Source organism: Sinocyclocheilus anshuiensis, unplaced genomic scaffold, assembly GCF_001515605.1.
Source record: "Sinocyclocheilus anshuiensis isolate Anshui unplaced genomic scaffold, SAMN03320099.WGS_v1.1 scaffold1184, whole genome shotgun sequence".
Taxonomy (NCBI): domain Eukaryota; kingdom Metazoa; phylum Chordata; class Actinopteri; order Cypriniformes; family Cyprinidae; genus Sinocyclocheilus; species Sinocyclocheilus anshuiensis.
In genome coordinates this window covers 513,038-533,386 of record NW_015547647.1, presented here as the reverse complement: position 1 = coordinate 533,386, position 20,349 = coordinate 513,038, and the positions used below count along the sequence as shown (strand labels likewise).

Below are 20,349 nucleotides of genomic sequence, written 5' to 3'. Positions count from 1 at the left end.
TAATAACACCCAAATAATAATAATTAAAAAAATATATATATATGCAATGCAAGATATGAGGATATGAGTTCACATTGGGATACATTGCAAGAGAAAATTGTATTTTACACATCAGAAACACGTCTTGATAGTTCCATCTTATTGAGAGCCGCACTCTCCTACCATTCAAGCGGAGATATCTAAACCTTAAAGGATCCTGTCAAAACAGGTCCTACAATGTTTGTTAAATCCATTCCAGCCGTACTTTCAAACCCTGTTTTATCCAGACATGTTATAGTTTGACACGTTTTCGCTCTCAGAGTACAGTCACATTCAGTGATGGGCCTCATTGACTGCTATGCAGTGATGATGTCATCTACAATACTTCATCCAGAACAACTTTTAACACTAAACAAATTTGGATGTCTTGCCAGTTAAATCACTGTATGGGGAAAAAATATCACAGCTTCGGCTCATTTGATGATTGCTGAAGAAAAAAAAAAACTATCTGTTGGTTAAATTTGTAAAGGTATTTTAACAGAATACTTAGCAAACGTTTTTTTGTCAATTAAAAAAAAAAAATGCCTCGTTTTGCGTCACCCAATTAATTTTTACTGAATATTTAAATTTAAAGTTTATGTTTTCTGTTATACAGTAGCACTTTAATATGCTCTCAGGCATTTCACAGTCATTCATTGTTAGTTTTGTGTTTGTCAAACATTCTTAAAGTCACCCTACTAGAAGTTCACTGTAATCCAGTGCAGGGCCGCTCAGTGTATTCTGTAATGGTGCATTAGCTTCCATTTCCACTGAACTTTTGTTTTAAACTTTCAGTATGAATTACTGACCAAGGACAAATCACATTTCAACCTAACAGGCGGTGTAAAAATCATCTTTTTCACATTAAGACAAAATTTGAACCAAAACACCGTAACAACCCATGCAGTAAGACTAGGAATACACAACAAACCTCTCACCACAAACAGCTCTCAATTTACACACATAACACGCGCACACACACACACTCGTTTAAGGCCAAATTCGAAAGGTGCTCTAAATGGATAAACTAACAGAAAACGTGAAATTCTAACAGCTCTACAGGGTGGATAGAGATGTTCAAGAACACTTTAATAACACAAATAACATTATTTCATTTTTTTAAATACAACAATAAAACCAGAGAAGAAGAGACACCAGTTCACTCCCTGATGTTCCCTGACATGGACAAAAACATGTTTCTTTTGGATTTGAGTGTTTGGTTGTACACAATTCTTTTCCATGTCAAGATTTGCACAAACAGTGTTCTCCTACTTGTCTCAGACAAAAATATAGCAAAAAAATGGCATGAAACAAAGATCCTCCAACACAGATTGTATATAGTGCTGAACTAAACCCAGAAAACAGGCAGAGTCTATGATGAGAAAACCAGCTGTTAGAGTTAGGATTCATTTTAACACACTTTATAGCAGTATGTATGTTTAAAAAGCGCAAAACAGCTCTATTAGAATAAATACCCATAATGCAGAGCGCACGGCAGTAGCAGATTAAATGGAAAGGGAAGTGCTAAAAAGAAGGGTGGTGACTGGTTGCTTTATGAAAGCTATAAGTCTATCATGTGATGCTCAGAATAAACTGAGAGAACGTCAACATCAAAATCAAAGCAAATGGACAATTAGCATCTAAACTAAACTATTTAGAAACTGAACAGAACCCTGTTCCAGAAGACCCCATTTTATTACTTTTGGACTGACACACAGGCAAGCGAAACCAGAGGTAAAGCCGGTACCAGTGAAGCCATTCACCACATATTTAATCAAAAAATACACTCTTGATCTGTTTACCTAATGTAAATGACACTTTTTTTTGGTCAAGAGATAATGCATCAAATGCATACTGCATTTTTGTCCTTTAAAATATCTGATTTCAGAGCTCTAGGGGGCAGTGTTGTGTTTTACAGGGCTGTTTACGCTGACCCATTCTGAGTGCTAACATACTGATGCACTTTATCACACACTATGCTCTATGCAGCGAGTAGTATATAGCTTCAACTAGGACACAATATATAGTGCAGTATGCATTATAGTATGCCATATGTAATGTAGTGCAAATTTGAAGTACACGGCAGGTACAGCAGTCACAACGTTATATGCAATGTGCATTTTAACGTCCAGAATGTAGTATGACCTTGTGTCATGTAGCAAGAAATGTGGGATGTGTAGTATGCCATCTACTAGAGATACGCAATATTTGTATTCAAGTGCATTATAAATGGCTATTTAACAATCGTTTTTTCAAGAAAGTGGACACTAGGGTATGTTGGTTTGAATTAATGTGTAGGATTAAAAAAACACAAGATTCTTATTAAAACGGCACTGACTGTTTATGCAGTTACTACCATAAAAGCAACAATGCCAGTCTAATTGCTAATGTAGGACTTGGGTCACTTATTGTGTGGTATCTTTAGTACTGTAGTCTGATCCATATGGAAACTAGACTGCTAGCTACAGAAAATACAGTGTTATCCTGCTAATATGGTTTTTCAGTGTTAAACTTGCTGCTATTGGAACAACACTGTTCATCCGGATGCTATGGGAAACACATCATTAGCATCTGTGTGCATAAGGCTAAGTGTGTGAGCTAGGCGGGAAAAAAAGCACGACACAATCTGGGGGGAAAATGTCCAACAGTGCTTTCAGGCCACTAGGGGGCACAGTCTTAAATACCCACTGGCTCTAAATTTTCGGTCCCTCACTGGTTGGTAGCAGCAGTAGAGGAAAGATGTGGGCAGAGCTAGTCAAAAGTTTCCCACCTTCTTCGCAAATCCTCTACCTTCTTTTTGGGGGGCGTGGCCATTACTGTTGGTGTGGTTGCCATACAAAGAAGGTCACTGAATGGGTCAAGGGGTTCGTCTGTAGAAACTTGCGCAGGCTGGGCCAGAGTAGCCGGAGCAGGTGAGTCTAAGAGGGTTGAAAGAGAGCCGCTACTGCTGGAGGATGGTGGAACACGTCCAATTGGCCACGCCCCTCCGGTTGGGGTCACACCCACAGCAGATGTCTGACTGAATACTGAGAATGGGTGGGCAGAGGTGGAGATGTAGTTGGCACCTGGGGGAGGCATGTATGCTGGGGCAAAAGGGTTACCTGGGATAACAGGACTATAATGCCTTTGTGGCTGGTACTGGGGTGGTTGGGTAAAGGGGTTCAGTGATACTGGAGGGGGGAAGGCGGGCAGGTTTGGGGGGTTGGGTCGAGGAGGCATAGGGGGATTAGAGAGGGATGGGGTGGCCTCATTCTTCGTTGCTCCGCACAGAGGGTCCAACAAGCTGAGCAAGTCCTGTCCCTCGTTTGGCTCACTGGGCTTCAACAAGTCCGCCTGAGTTTGTGATTGGGAGTGAGGAGACATGTTCAGTGCTTGCCGAAACTCCTGCCCTCCAGCAGACACTCCTCCCTCCTTTTCGCTGGCCTGCTTAACCCCACGCAGCAGGGTCACAGCTGGTGCTAGAACAGCACCCGGTTCGGGTGTTTTTCGACCTTGGGGACGAGGGATTGTGATACAAGCCCCTTCGGTCTTCTCTGCACTGGGATTTGAACTCTCTCTGCTGGCTGGCCGTGCCTCAGGGGGTTCTAAGGGTGGCACGGAGAGAGGTCTCTCCCAGGAAGGTGACTCTTGGCCAAGCAACGTGGACGGGACATCTCTTTGGCTCCAGAGCTTGTTGTACGGATTGGTGGTTTTAAGACCAGGGAGTGTGCGTGTGCGCTCACCAGAAGTAAGATCTATCCGCTGGAGAACAAACAATTCAAACAAGTTTTAGATAGATAGAGGCCATGTACAGCAATAAATCCGGTTGCTTTGGAGTGCTTAAACCCATTCTGTTCACCTAGAGTTTGGGTGATTGCAGGAGTGACAACCGCAATCAATTCCTAAAAGTGAGATAACAAAACATTACTATGGACTCATCATAGACCATTGTGAGCTTGGCAGTGTCTCTTGTATTTCCTACAAGTGGAACAATAATTTAGGGCACAGTTTCTCAAACTTGATCCTGGAGACACACCAACAGTACCAATTTGGGATGTCTCCCTTATCTGACCCATTCATTCCAGGTCTTGAAGTCTGCTACAGAGCAGATCAGTTAAACCAGGTGTTTGAATACAAAGAGTTAAAAAATGTGTACTTCTGGTGTGCCTTCAGGAACAAAGTTGGGAAACACTGATTTACGGGATTCTCTTGTGCATTAAATTGTGGCTGTCACTCCCAAAACTTTGCAGCACAATCTAACCTGGTAGTTGAAGTTGGCATGTTGTGGGTCTGCTCGAAGCTCCTCCAAACTTCTGGCGGAACTGAGTGTAGAGTGTGTGCTGTGAGAGGATTTTGTGGTATTTGTGGTTTCGGTACATTCTGGCTCCCCCTGCTGACTACGGAAAGCATCCTGCAACAGGCTCAGGTCAGAGAACTTGTCTAGGACAGGGCTGGACGGAGCAGTGTTACCTTGGAAGCACTCCCCAACCTCCTCACCTTCTTCCACAAGCTCCGCCTCTTTCAGAGACCTGTATGGCTGGGGCCTAAGTCACATATGCAAACAAAAACACATAGGCACACAACATCCACGCCACAAAAACACACAAACAAGCGCACACACACAACACATGCACAAACAATTACAAGACACATTATATTTTCATGTTAGATGAAGAGCTGTTGAGATGGGCAGATCTGATCAACAAAACAATCAAAATCACTTTACATTAATAAGCTGTTGCATGCCTCAGGCAAAGACATCACATTTATTAAATCTAGCCATGCAATAAAACTGATTTAAGACAGCATTAAAGGCAAATCTAACAAGCCACAGCGTAACTAAATATTATGGTGAACAGTAGCCCCAAAAATATTCAGACTTAAGACACTTGAAAATGAGGTTGTCATTGCATTAGATAACAAATTGCTCTTTGGGCCTGATTCAGGACCAAATACTTTGCCGTATTCTGGATTATTTGCAGAACTTCAATAGTACGTACATGAGAAATCTAGAGATGACAAGAGTTTGGACAAGGAGCTATATGACATGCTCAGATACGAAAGATTTGTTAGTTTTAAGTACTTTATTATTGGAGGCCAAACATGCTGGCCCATTCTGGATTACATGCACATCTTTAACAGCCTATGCAGCAGGGTCGGCTAGGGGAACATTGGGAGAAGATTAGGGGTCCAAGCACCAAGCCCTGGGGAATCTCTGTGTACAGTTAATGCAATTTATACTGACAAATTGGTTCTACAGTACTATAGATAAGTTCCACAACTAGAATTGTGTTTTGAACAGTATCAGTATATTGAATGCTTCCACTTGGTTTGAAATTTAGTAATCTAATGCAATGACATCTATACATTTTTAGTGGCCAAAAATTACTTGCGGGCACAGTATGTGAAAAGGTCATCAAATATTCACTTTAAGACTAATAGACATTAGAGAAATCAAGGATGAAAAACACTTGAACAGAGACCATTCAAAAGGAGCAGAAAGCAGGAAGTTTTCAGGAAAAGCAGCAATGGAGTCATCATCCTGAGACATCTCGTCACCCGAAGAGTCCTCGCACAGAAACACTGTATAGTGACGGGTTGGACGCACGTAACTACAGTGTCAGCACGCACACATACAGAGATGCACAGCAGCAACAAAAAAAGAAAGTGTAAACAAATTGGCAGAGACCGAAAGAGCCAAGTGTAAGGTGTAACCACACACAAACACACAATCACAAGAATGACCATCCCAGTGTGAAAGAGAAAACACAAGAGTGAAGGAGAAAAAGAAAGAGTGAGACATGCAATCACACATTCGAGACCACAACATTTTTACTGTGCTGATTTGTATGTCAGATATTTGAGGGATAATGTATAGCCTAAAACTATTAAAAATATAAAACTATTAAAAACTTTGTTTTTAATTGAAATAAAATATAATTATTAGATGAAAAAATTGTAACTGAAATTTTTGAAATGTTGTTTTGGCAACAAACTATAAGTTTAATAAAATAGGCTTAAGTACTAAAAGTACTTAAATTATTAACTGAAATAAAACTAAAACCTAAAAATACATTTAAAATATTTAGAAATATTTTTTAAAAACAAAAGTTCATAAAAAATGGCAAAAGTACATAAAGTCAGTAGACATTAAACTAAAACTAAAATTAAAATGAAAACTGGAAAAAGAAAAAGAAAAGCTAAATCAAAATATTAATTAAAAAAAAACTATAATAGTATATAAATAATACTAAAAACAGTATCAGCCACTATTAAAAAATAAAAGGATATCAACTCCCGGATGCAAAGTAGAGGAGACTTAAAGAAGTTTATTTTGCAATAATGATCGGTTGGCTGTACATTATCCCATTATTATTGACATTAATCAAATAAATAATAGAAATAAAATAGATTTGAATTTAAATTTTTTCATTCTCTTTATTTAAGACTGGCTTAAATGTTCTGCGAAACAGTTCACTACAAATGTAAACAATCAACCTAACAACAAGAGAAATACAGTTTAGCGGTAATTGAACAAAAAAATCTGACAAATGCCGTGAATGCGGAGTAAAATATTCCATAGACAGAAACACAATGACCATTGTCTATTTTTTTGTGTTTTGCAATTGCATGTGAGAAAGGTTAAGTGTTTAAGTCTTACTGTTCAGGACTTCCCTCTATGCCGATGTTGCTGCGTGGTCTCTTTGCCACCAGAGGCCGAGGAGGTCGAGCCTGCAAACACACGCAAAAACACGTTCTAAACAGCATACTAATGTCTCTCTGGATTTGTTAAATGTTTGTAGATGTCACCGCAGTCACTGTTAAGTCAGAAGTCAATTGCTCCTTTTATACAGCAAGGGTCAGAGGTCAAGATCCTGTCAAATGTAAACAGAAATGCGCTATCCAAGACCTGAAGTTTGGCTGACAGAATAAAGCACCCTTTCAACCAGAGGAAAAAAGTTTGTGCGGTAGAAAAGTAAGTGCAAACACACATGACAAACTCGTTCATGAGTGTGAGTGAGCATTAATCTGTAGAAAAACAACTGAAGTTAGATCACACAGGTATGTAAATACACACACACAAACAGTATCCTGTCAGAACACACAAATATAACACACTCCAGTGCAGCAGTCAGGGCAGAGGGGAATATCTGAGCTCAGGGTGACAGGTCAGAGGTCAGGGATGAGAGTGCTGTACTCACTGGTCGTGTGCTGCGCTGTAGTTTGGAAGGATGGGGGGGAGGGGGACGTTGGGGCCGTGGGGAACGTGACTGCTCAGTCTGCTCCAAACATACATACACACACACTTTTATCTGTGAAAATATGACTTCTATTGCATATTTCCTAAAAATTAACAGTTCAACACATGGACTGAATCCTAATTACTATGTCCATGTCAACACACTTTACATTTAACATACATCTGAAATAGGCATGTGACGATATCAAAGCTTCATATCACGGTAATTGCTGAAGCTTTTATCACATATTGAAATACATTAAAATGTATGTGTGTAAACAAATTAATACATATAAATATAAATGTATAAATACAACAAGTGGAAGTCAGTAACAATGTTGCACACTACAGTGTTCTAAATTTTAATCGCTTTGTAGACAAGAAGCTAATGTGCATTTCAAAAATCTAATTCAGATAATTAGGTAATTATTACATTATTTTGAAGTGGCCATGATAACAATACTGTGCATGTCCATTACAGCAATATACTGTATCATTTGATAGATAATTTACATTATATAAATGCTCTTTGCAGAAACTTTGTAATTTCCAAAACAGTTACAATTCCCCACACCCACCTGTCCAAAGTGAACTGTGATTGGACGTCTCTGGTCCCAGGTGAGGAAGTCTTTGCTGTGTGTGGAGGGTAAGCGGGTGGAGCCAGGCTCTTCTGAGTAACCATTCTCTGTAAGCTCCTGCAAGTCAATACACAGTTGCTTGCACATTGCTTGCATTAAAAAATGCATGTACATACAGTAGGTTTACTTTTGTTTGAGTCGACTCTTGACTTCTTTGATGCCCATCTTGGCATGGTCTTTGGCCTGTAGAGGAAACATGAGGAGATTCCTTACACAGACAGCACAGAGAAATCTCTCATAGAAAAGAAAGAGAAACTGGACAAAGAAAAAAAAAACAGTAGAAACTCTCACACAGACAAAACAAGAATTCACTCACACATAGAGAACTGAGAAAGAAAGTGTTTACACATGGATACATACAAATTTGTAAACTGTCCTCATTGCAGGATTTGCCTTTGTCTTCACTGTGTTTAAGATGGCCCCACTGCCTTTCTATAAGCCAAAGGTGAAAAAGACATCATCAAACTGAGGAGGAAAAGTTCATAAGCAAATACACAAAGAATCAGTCCAAATCAACCTCTCCAGCACACACAAAAATCAAGAAACTTCACCTTCACTGTGAAAAGCCACTGATGATATGTCTTATCACTGCCTGTAACACAAATATGAAACAATCACAGAGAAGAGTGAATGTAAAAACAGCAATAACACAGAATAACATGAATTTATTAGCTTTACAGTAAATATACAGACAAATTAAGTTTCTTACCAGCATATTCTCCCATGTTGATCTCCTCCTCAAACTGATCGCTGAACCCTTCACCAGAGTTCAACAGCTCCAGACGCCCGTCTATAAACTGTAAACACACATTAAAGCAATGATCCTTATGTATGTCACGCACCGTGAAAGGGACCACTGTGACACTAAAGTTGACAAAAGCGCTGTGTCTGATTGTAAAATTGCTATGTATACACTACATGTAAAGCAGTATTATTCATATAATATTTTAGCATAATATTTTTGTATAACAATTTTTTTTCTGTTTTAATTTTAGTTTAAATTTTAGTAATTTGCCATTTTTATTTATTTTTAAATAATTTAAATATTTTAGTCATTTTAGTACTTCAACTTCAACTTATTTCAGTTTCAGTAATTCAGTTAAAGTTTTTAATGTAATATTTATTTCAGCTTTATTTTACTTACCAGAAATGATTTTTAATAGCTTTAGTTAACAATAACAACACTGAAAATGTTGTTGAAAAATGTTCTGATATAACACTAACAAAATAAGTGCCTTAACATGCATAAAAAGTACTAGAAACACTGGTAAAAACAAAACAGCTGTAGTTTTATAAAACAAATGATAAGCTTATAAGTGTATAGACTAAAAGAAGGAATATTTATTTGAAGCTGTATTTATAATTAGCGTTATATAAAAACACTAAAGGTCTATTGTATGCTCTCATTTAGATAGTTAGGTAAATATTTGTGTAATACCTGTTTAAAGAACTGTAGTTGGATAGCATTATGTAGAAACTGTCTCATTGTGCTGGATCGGTGCGTGATGAACGTTTCCTCACTGAACGTGATTGGCTCCTCCTGAACATTTAGACACATGGGAAGTCAAAAACATGCAGCTCATTACCCAAGCATTTTTCACAGACTGTCCACTAGAGGACACTGTCTCACTGTTATCCTGCATGTTCAAATGCTCAGAGCCAACATTTATGACCAACATTTTAGTCTAAACTTCATTCAGAACCATAAGCACATCAACACTTCAAACTCTCACCGGTTCAATTTGTAGTGCATTCCTGTAACTGCCAAACAGAGCTGCCTGTGCCTTCAGAAACGCCCTGGCCACTCCATCTCCTGTCGTCGAGGAAACTTTTCTTAGGCGGTTCTTTAAAGATGAAACCTACAACATACACACGTATATCACTTACTTGACCATTATAAATACATTTCCATATCAGATCATCACCGACACATCAAAATCAACACCATGCCCAAAACAGATCAGACTTTTTGGAGATCTGAGCAAGTCGTGTTTATGCTTATTTACTCACCACATCATTAGGAAGGCTTTGTAGGTCATCAAACGGCGTTTCAAGAGTGTTTGTGTCTACATTGAGAAGTACCACATCATCTAAAGCCATACCTCGCACCTTCTGTTACGACAGCACACACAAACACAGATACACACAAAACATTCTAAATATAGCCTAGAAGTTTGCTACACTACACGTAAATCAATACAACAGCACTGTGATTCAAATATGAATCTGCAGCACAGAAAAATATGAATATGCAGTTACGGTAAAATAAAAGAAAGCAATCAGTCACCTCCATAAGACTGGAATGCACTCCGATGAGGTATGGCATTGGAGCGCTAACAAAAATATAACAATAGTTCAGTACAATTTATGCCTTTTAAAATGTATTACATATATGATTATATTACATACATGGTACTTAAAATTCTAAAATTGCTCCAGGAGAAACCTTTTTAAAACTGTCCATTAATATACTGAATAAAAACATTGTCTAATATAATTTAAAATGGACATTCTGTTAGAAGATGCTTTAAACTCGAGTAGTTCTTACATAAAACTGGTTTCTCTTTCCTTTTCAATAAATATGAATAAGTCCTGAATGAACGATTCTTAATCTTAAAATATATAAAATTTATATTTTTAAATACATTTAATCAAATTTTTGTAAATATATTAAATCCTCCTACAACAACAAATTCTTCATAACTGGACCAAATAATGCCTATTTTTATAATATAAAAAATAAAGGGCAAGTAATTAGCAACTTAATTTTAAAACAAAGGAAATATGAGGTCCTTCCCAAGTATACAGTGGTGTGAAAAAGTGTTGGCCCCCTTCCTGATTTCTTATTTTTTTGCATGTTTTTCACACTTTAATGCTTTTCACTTTAAATTTGAGATCTCAATTACTTTCTTTCTCATTTGTTTCTGAATTTCTTTGGATCTCGGCATGATGTCTAGCTTTTGAGGATCTTTTGGTCTACTTCACTTTGTCAGGCAGGTCCTATTTAAGAGATTTCTTGATTGCGAACAGGTGTGGCAGTAATCAGGCCTGGGTGTGGCTAGAGAAATTGAACTTGGGTGTGATAAACCACAGTTTTAACAGGGGGGCAAACACTTCTTCACACAGGGCCATGTAGTTTTGGATTTTGTTTTCCCTTAATAATAAAAATGCTTCATTTAAAAACTGCATGTTGTGTTTACTTGTGTTATCTTTGACTAATATTTAAATTTGTTTGATGATCTGAAACATTAAAGTGTGACAAACATGCAAAAAAATAAGAAATCAGCCAACACTTTTTCACACCACTGTATATGTATGAATGTGTGTGAATGTGTACTCACCAGCAGTAGTCTATTAAGTGCTGTGGCAGTACTGGAATATAAACATGCTGCCAGTACATGGGATACAACATGGCTGCTGCACCATGAACACATGCGGTTAACTGCGAGGGAGAAGAAGGTTTATTAATACCTCTAAAACGAGTAAAAAAACAACTAACAATATAGAGAGAGATAATGGTAGAGATGATGCTTACAGTGCTCAGCTTGCTGCAGCTAATGAGGATTCGTCTTTCGTACAGCATGCTAGCGTATAGATGCAGCATGTTATTCACATCCACTGCTACAAAATACTCGGTGAGATTTCTCTGCAAATACATAAAAAGAATCAAGTCATAGAATCAAGAATCATAGAAGTTTTTTTTTTTTTTTATGAGAGTCAATGTGTTATATGGATTGATGACAACTAGTTGAATTACCTTTTGAATTTAGCTAGGTAAACTTGATTTTTACAGACAATTTTCAGTCATTTTAAAGGGGTCATGACTCATAAACTGCATTTTTTATTATTTTATAATGTTCTATGAGGTTCACTTATAATGTTAGTGTGAGTTTACATCAAAAAACATCATTTAGAAGCAATAGGCTATTTTCTATCCTGTTTTTGAGCCTCTCTGCAGAACGATCTGTTTTTATAGGCGGGGCGCATTCAAGATGAGCAAGTAAACGCCGACTGCTATGATTGGCTAATAGGGTTGGGCCGATAGACGATGCCATCGTCCATCGCCGATGGCTGACAGACATCACTATGTTAAGCTGACATCATGATTCCCCCCACCACCACCACCGCATCCCAGTTCCGTGTTCAGAAAGGAAATTAAGTGTACTACGGAAACCCTAAAGGGAATAAATGGCCTAAGAGAAGAAGTACTATGGAGCGGCAGTACTTACCACACATTTGACAAGATTAGATGTTTGTCATTGGTGCTCAGGATCTGCAAATCATTCGCCATCGTCCTATCAGACATTTCTACTTACTCTGTGTATGTGGTAAGTGAACTTTCATGTACTGTAATGCAACAGGCTACCGCTAGCAAGAGGCTAACCATTTAGTGGCTCCGGATAACGCGTTATTTGTTTCACGCTTCGGGCACACCCCTAACCCCGCCCCGCCCCCCGATGTCATCGTCCATCACGATGTTTCACTGTAGACATCGTCCGATGCCAATTTGGTAGACATCTCCCAACCCTATAGGCTAACAGTTTTGCTTATTTAAATAACAGTTGGACGCTGCTGTGATGTACTCTGAAAACAACATGGGTCATTTGGGTTAAAACATATAAATACTCAGTATACATCAAATGGTCTGGAACAGACAATGCAATCGTGGTAAAAGCACGTTTACTCACACTATGTTGTGTTGCAACATTACTGTTGGATCCAATTTAGTCAGACTCAGCACTGCATCATCATTTATTTTCAGTCTCTCTGAAAAGCCTGCATCATACTGTCTTGGTTAAAAATGAATCCGTAGCAAAGTGAAGCAAGCAAACAAACAAACAGTGTTTCACTGACGCGATCTGGAGCTCTTTGCTAATTTTACCCTGTGTTTACACCGGACGCGAGCGGCGCAACGCGACTATAGACAACAGAACTCATTATAATCTGCCATTCTGTCTACACTGGATGTGGCACAGATTGACACAACAAATCCCCGACAGTAAACTGATTCACAAAATGCCACAACAGTGCTCGCTTCCGATGTAGAAAGAAAGTTTTGAAACTTACAGGATGTCTTGATCAAAAGATCAAGGGAATTTTGATTTCTCAGTTCATGACCCCTTTAAACTCCGTATAGTTATGCATAAATATGTAATTTCTACATTGTGACTAACAGGGTCAAGGTAATAAGTCAGACTTACATTTTCAGGTATACTGGGTAATTCCCTAGGATCAGGCACTGTGAAAAACCAATGCTAAAGACAGAGAAATGTAATTAGCTTTATACAATAAATTGATTGTAATATGAACATCTTGTCTGATGTAAGCGTCATGTGTGTATGTTACTGTATATTACCACACTCAAATGCACAGGGACTCCAGGATCAGGGATGTTTAACGTGTGTAGAGACTCTAACAACTCTCTCCATTGACTGTCCTGTAACACAAATACACACAAATTAAAACAGCAAGTCTCACATGCAGATTTTACACTATATAAATTATAAGATGTTAAATCACTACAAATAATCAATGCCACGTCACTATTATATGTATGCATGCATGACCTTGCTACACTTCTGAGGTCAAAACAGCTGAAAAATCTCCTCAGAGGAAATTTTTAGTTACACGACTTTTCAAAGTTTGGGGTTGGCAAGATTGTGTAATGTTTTTGAGATAAGTATCTTCTGCTCACCAAGGCTGCATTTATTTGATCAAAAATACAGTAAAAACAGTAATATTGTGAAAGATTATTACAATTTAAAAGAACTTTAAAAGTTTTCTATTTTAATATATTTTAAAATGTAATTTATTTCATTTCTTATTATTATCAACACTGAAAACAGTTTTTGCTGCTTAGTATTTTTGTTGTAATTTTGATACATTTTTCCAGGAATCTCTGATTAAAGGTGGGGTAAACGATTTTTCAAAAACGCTTTAGAAAACTGATTCGGGCCAACTAGCAAAACAAACTTGTAGCCAATCAGCAGTAAGGGGCGTGTCTACTCATGATGTGGAGGAGAGAGCGTTCAGTGCACAGGACGGACATTAGCGAGCCGAGCGACAGAAATATAGAGATGGCGGATAAAAACAAAAGAGGAAAACGTATGTGGAACAAAAGAAGGCTTAAGGCAATAAGTAGGACCCGTGTAAATATTGTATCAGCTTTCCAGCGCTGGAGAAAACTCGAGCGGAAGGCCTGCAATCGGATGCCGAGGTTGCTTTGTTTCTTCTCAATAGGCGAGAAACACCGTGTCTGCGCCACAACAGCTAAAGTCTGTCTAGTACACTGGACGCGACAAAGCGACCGTTGAAAATCATTTGAAATTTGTGTCAATACGTCATGAATAGAACGCAGCAGCAGTTTTCTGTCGGGGATTTGTCGTGTCGTGCCGCGCCGCATCCAGTGTAGACCATAGATATGTATATATATCTATGGTGTAGACAGCATCACTGATTATAATGAGTTCCATAGTATTTTGTCGCGCCGCGCCACTCACGTCCGGTGTAGACACGGTGTAACATTGGTTTTGCTTTGTTTCACAGAACTAATTGTTGCCTGGGTTGCGTATGTATGTGTGGGGCGGAGCTATCAAAATAGGGGCGAGACCCTTTTGGGGTAGGGGCGTGTTTGTTTTGGTGATTTCAAATGTCAACATTGGCTACCAGAAATCGCTTACCCCACCTTTAATAGAAAGTTAAAAAAGAACAATTTAAAAAAATCTTTTGTAACAATATAATTATCTTTACTGTCACTTTTGATCAACTGAATGTGTCGTTGTTGATTAAAAGCATTAATGTCTTTCAAAAAAAAAAAATCATACTGACCCCAAACTTTTAACCAAACTGTAAATCTGGAGGGGAAAAAAACACTTTTGTCCAAGGGAAAATGTTTATAAAAATACAAAAAAAGCTGTAATTTAGGGTCAGGTTAAAGTCATCAGGTTAACAGTAATTGTAATTTTAGAATTAATGTAAAGTATGAAATCAGCAAGAAATCCTATTCACATTCATAATTAAATGCGTATGTGTACATCTGCGTGTATAAGACACAGCGACATATGAGTGTGGTTGTCATTCATGCACCACCGACCTGTCCTTTGGTTGTATAGTCTGCCAGGATATTCAGCAGCTTGTAAAACACCTCAAACCAGGGCAAGTAGCTAAACAGAAACAGTTAGATTACAATTAGATTAAGTTGATCTGAAGTAGGTGGATGAAGAAAACAGGTCCATTTACATAAAATTTTCAACTTGTACTTTTAAAACCAATAATCTGTACCTGAGGATGCAGTGGCAGCTCTGAGCTCCCGATGAGAGCCGGCAGAAACCGAAGCGCTGTTTACTCTCGATATCCGTCAGAACAAACGTGAAGTTCTGCCCCACCTGGCCCACTGCCATACTGAAAGACAGGGTCAAAGACAAAATTTTGGTCCGAACTTATAAAGTCAAGGTTCAAGAGGTGCTGGAATCAAATGAAAGTGATTTGATGACACTCACACAATTAGATAAGAACAAAACAAAATGAACTGAGCTTAATGGTGACACTATTGTTTTCTGTAGAGCTGAATTGTTTCATAATTGACCAATTTTGCTACATCGACTGAACTGACTCGAGCTGAATAAAGACGCTAGACAGTAGTCGAGTCAAGTTCAGTATAGCTGCTTATGAAAACATCACAATCATCCACACCAATCCAGTCCATCAATTAATGTCTTGTGAAGCGAAAAGTTTGCGTGTTTGTGATAAACAAATCCATCAAAACATTTTTAACTTCAAACTGTTGCTTCCAGCTAAAATATGAGTCCTCTATCCACAATATTGTTTCTCTAGTGCATCCTCGGGTACAAATTGTTGTCTCATCTGAATCAGGAGAGAAATATGCACAGATCAAGCACTGTTTACAAGTGAAAAGAGTCCAAAACCGTTCTAAACCAATATGTTGGTGGATTTTGATGTTAGAGGACAACAGGAGATGGACTTTTTCACTGGAGGAAGTGTTATTATGGATTATGGACTTGAATTTTGGACAAAAGCGATGGTATAAAGTTAAAACAAACACACAGCTCTTCACTTCACAAGTCGTTAATTGAGAGTGAAGTGGCTTGGAGTGGTGTGGATTACTTGTGTATTATTGTGATGTTTTTATCAGCTGTTTGGACTTTCATTCTGACGGCACCCATTCACTGCAGAGGATCCATTGGTGAGCAAGTGATGTACTGCAATTTCTCCAAATCTGTTCCGATGAAGAAACTAAATCATCTACATCTTGGGTGGCCTGAGGACAAGTACATTTCTAGCAACTTTTCATTTTTGGGTGAACTATTCGCTGTATGACTAAAGGTGACTTGACTTGATTAAAGATTGTAACATTACCTGTCCATATTGAAGGGGAAACAAAACCTTGGGATAGTCTGTAGCGTTTCCTGAAAACAGATTGTAAGAAAGAATGAATTCACACACTGAAACATAACCATTAGCTTCATTCACACAAAAGACCACCATGTACAGATGAAACTGTGTGTGCGTGAGGGACTATACTAGACTTGAGACCCCAGGGGTGTGTGTATATGAGTGCCAGTGTTTTCCTGCCCTCATCTGTGTCAGGAGTTAGGGATTATCCCTAACAATAGCATGACAGAGGAGAGGGAGGGGACACAGCCCAGATTACAGAGCTTTACCGCTGGGTATGTCACCCAGAATATCTTCTGGGACCACTGGACCCAACAATCAGGGTGAGTAAAGCTGTCTGTACTTGTGTGCTGAGAGAGTTTATGAAACTGCAATCAACAGGTATATAGATTGGACAGACACACACATTAGTTTTAGTTATACGCACACACACAGAATTACACTTGCTTTAGTAGCTGATATCGCCATGACAACATATTATCAACGATCAAAAACAATCACTGCATTCGCTCCTCATTTCCTAAATAATGCATTATAGCTTCCTTAAAGGGTTAGTTCAGCCAAAAATGAAAATTAGCCTGTGTTTTACTCACCCTCAAAGCATCCTAGGTGTATGTGACTTTCTTCTTTCAGACGAATCCAATCGGAGTTATATTAAAAATTGTCCTGGCCCCTCCAAGCCTTTCAATGGGGGCAAGCGGCAGTTGGTTGTCAACAGTTCAGAAGACGTTAAATAAAGTGCGCGCATCCGTAATAAAACGTGCCTCACACGGCTCCAGGGGGTGAATAAAGGCCTCCTGTAGCGAATCCATGCATTTTTGTAAGATAAATATCCATATTTCAAACGTAATAAACACTTTTTTCACTTCCGCTGACTGTCATACGCGGAAGCCGTTCCAGCGGATGACGTAAGATGTCGACGTTGCGTGATTAGTGATGAACGCGGAGACAAAACAAAACAAAATGCCGTTCACGATTTAGAAGCACAAAATGAGGATTTGTAAAGAATTTAAGAAAGGATTTCGATTTAAGCCAAGAGGAGACTGGTTTTCCTTTGCTAAAGTAAGGAAACTATGTCGCATACGTCCTATGTCATCCGCCTGAACGTCTTCCGCGTACCACATATAGCGGAAGTGAGAAAAAGTGTTTATTACGTTTGTAATATGGATATTTATCTTACAAAAATGCATGGAATCGCTACAGGAGGCCTTTATTCACCCCCCGGAGCTGTGTGAGGGACGTTTTATTACGGATGCGCGCACTTTATTTCACGTCTTCTGTTGACAACTAACACCCACTTACCCCCACTGAAAGGCTTGGAGGGGCCAGGACAATTTTTAATATAACTCCGATTGGATTCGTCTGAAACAAGGAAGTCACATACATCTAGGATGCTTTGAGGGGGAGTAAAACACAGGCTAATTTTCATTTTTGGATGAACTAACCCTTTAATTCCTGCCATTTTTATTTCACTATTTTTAGGCATCAATTTATTTTAAAAATGTAATAAAATATAGTAAGAAGATTATATTCCACCATTCAAAAGTTCAGGGTCAGCAAGAAAAAGCAAGAAAAATAAATTATTACTTTGATTTAGCAAGGAAGCATTAAAAATAAATGCATTCAAATAGCCTAAATTATGTTCTTTCTATTCGCTGTTTCCACAAAAATATTAAGCTGCACTATTGCCAACATTGATAATAAATCATAAGAATAATTTGGCATCAAAGGAATAAATTACATTTTAAAATATATAAATAGAAAACCGTTCTCTTAAACTGCAATATGTCACAATATAACAGATTTTTCTGTATTTTTGATCAAATAAATGCAGCCTTAGTGAGAATAAGAGACATTTTGCAGACCCAAAACCTCTGATTTTGTAGTGTATAATTAATTAATTAATACCATTATTAATAATTACAAAATTAAAATGATAATTATGCATCATTCATTTTTGTTATTAATTTATTGGTAACACTATTGTTAAGATTTAATCCAAATACAAGTTATCACCTGTAGGTAACATATTTGTCTACTTACTGATGTCTTTATTACTGATTTATAGATAGATAATCTTATCTGGGTGCAGAAGCACTGCTCAGCATAGATGAGAGAGTTTTAAGAGAGTTTTAAATAAATATTAAATATGAAATGGTTGTCGGCCATCAACACACACAGTACCAGCACACAGCATAAATATTTGCTTGCTACTTCCCCATATAGTGTTTCAATCACTGTATATGGAGTAAGCAGATTTTGAATATAGCAAAAGTATCTTTTTTTGGTTTCCTCTTTGTAAACCAGAGTCAGAATCTTAAGTGAGTTTGGTTAAAACTCCTTAAAGGGGGTGTTTGATACCATAGACCAGGGTTCCTCAAATCTAGCCCTGGAGGGCCAATGCGCTGCAGAGTTTAGCTCCAACCCTGATCAAACTCACCTACCTGTGATTTTCTAATGATCCTGAAGACATTGATTAGCTTGCTCAGGTGTGTTTGATTAGGGTTAGAGCTAAACTCTGCAGGAAAGTTGATCTTGTGGGCCAGATTTGAGGATCCCTGCCATAGACCCTCTCAGAAAATGACACACACTCTCTAGTGGTTTAAACACCATCTGTCAGAACAGGTGCTCACTGCATTATCACTGAGGTGAACAACAATTATGAGATCCCCACCCCAACATCCCTAGAGAAAGACAGAACAGATAATGAAGTACAAACCTGGTCAGTGTATGTGTTGGGGAAACTCCTTCGTACCTCTGGTCCTGAAAATAACCCAGAAATCATGTTATTAACATTATATATACACAGATAGAAAAAGCTTTTCAATATAAGCTTGGTCTCCCCACATGTTGCCAGCCCACTTTATCTCCATTATCAGGCAGTTTTAGATACAAAACACAAAGACAATTTTCTTATTTGGTTTTACGTGCAACAATGAATCATACATAATAAGATCAGGAACATGTACAGTATATAGAAAGTAAAAGGCATCAGTTTTGATTTCATCTAGATTTCATCATACATTTGGCCATATGCATCTCTGAGCACCGTACATGTTATTAACAGACTCAAACTTTCAAAACAAACCATGCATAGTGATGGCAGGTAAAAATAAACAGCTTTATTTTATCTCATAGATTTACTGTCAAATATGTTCAATGGGGGTTCAGATATTGATGCAACAGTTCCTCTGAAAGGGTTTCCTCTTTCTTTCAGTGGGATATGTGACTCTGTGGATGTGTGTACATTGTGGGAGGGTTTGTCTCAGGAGAAAAGACCCAAGATGCTTTGCTCCTGCTGCCATCATCAAACCATATGGTCACTAAGCAACAGTCGCCTAGGGGTCTGCATGGGGGGAATTCAAACGGCTCATGTACCTACTATATACACTAGCATTAAAAAGTCTGGGGTCAGTAAGATTGTCTTTTTATAGAAATTAATACTTTTATTCAGTAAGAATGCATTTCACTGATCAAATGTGACAGTAAAAAAAATTTATATTACAAAATATTTCTATTTCAAATAACTGCTGTTATTTTGAACTTTCTATTCATCAAAAAAAAAAAAGTATCACCATTTCCACAAAAATATTAAAGGGATGGTTGATTGCGATTTAACGTTAGTCAGTGTGTAATGTTGCTGTTTGAGCATAAACAATATCAGCAAAGTTGCGGCACTGAAAGTTCAATGCAAACGGAGATATCGTCTTTTAAAATTCTGGCAGTTTAATACCTACAAAAAACGGCTCATAGGGTAGGGTTGTGCCGATAGATGATAGTATCGTGTATCGACGATAGTCAGAGATATCGCCTGTGGCTGATGCCTTTGTCGATAGCAAGACGATTATTATTATTAATAATATTATTGTTATTATTATTATTATCAGGCTAGTAATACTATCTAATTCATATTAGGGCATATTGGTTGCATTATATTTCTTTTTCCGCGTTTTTACAGTATTGCGCGTTTTAACCAATCACACACGATTATGCTGAGCTTTTGAATGCAATGACCAATCAGAGGCGTTCAGATGAGTCATCACTGAAACAGCGGAGTTCTGT

General features: G+C 38.0%; 1 protein-coding gene across 3 annotated transcripts in view; it reads right to left on the bottom strand.

The window, feature by feature from the left end:
* Positions 1-2,706: 2,706 nt before the first annotated feature.
* LOC107701951 (DENN domain-containing protein 1A) overlaps positions 2,707-20,349 on the bottom strand; it is a 20,964-nt gene continuing 3,321 nt past the window's right edge. The window contains exons 3-24 of one of the 3 annotated variants that reach the window (XM_016504114.1): positions 19,007-19,050; positions 16,252-16,301; positions 15,157-15,276; positions 14,969-15,038; positions 13,232-13,312; positions 13,077-13,130; positions 11,411-11,521; positions 11,217-11,317; positions 10,163-10,208; positions 9,886-9,987; positions 9,609-9,734; positions 9,314-9,415; positions 8,585-8,672; positions 8,427-8,467; positions 8,236-8,307; positions 8,002-8,058; positions 7,816-7,932; positions 7,200-7,277; positions 6,659-6,729; positions 5,481-5,609; positions 4,259-4,541; positions 2,707-3,759 (exon numbers count right to left, since the gene is read on the bottom strand). In XM_016504114.1, the coding sequence (XP_016359600.1) occupies positions 2,770-3,759; positions 4,259-4,541; positions 5,481-5,609; positions 6,659-6,729; positions 7,200-7,277; positions 7,816-7,932; positions 8,002-8,058; positions 8,236-8,307; positions 8,427-8,467; positions 8,585-8,672; positions 9,314-9,415; positions 9,609-9,734; positions 9,886-9,987; positions 10,163-10,208; positions 11,217-11,317; positions 11,411-11,521; positions 13,077-13,130; positions 13,232-13,312; positions 14,969-15,038; positions 15,157-15,276; positions 16,252-16,301; positions 19,007-19,050 (2,933 nt within the window). In that variant the 3' untranslated portion in view covers positions 2,707-2,769. Of the gene's footprint in view, positions 3,760-4,258; positions 4,542-5,480; positions 5,610-6,658; positions 6,730-7,199; positions 7,278-7,815; positions 7,935-8,001; positions 8,059-8,235; positions 8,308-8,426; positions 8,468-8,584; positions 8,673-9,313; positions 9,416-9,608; positions 9,735-9,885; positions 9,988-10,162; positions 10,209-11,216; positions 11,318-11,410; positions 11,522-13,076; positions 13,131-13,231; positions 13,313-14,968; positions 15,039-15,156; positions 15,277-16,251; positions 16,302-19,006; positions 19,051-20,349 lie in introns of all 3 variants that reach the window. The other 2 variants (XM_016504116.1, XM_016504115.1) reach the window with 2 other exon arrangements.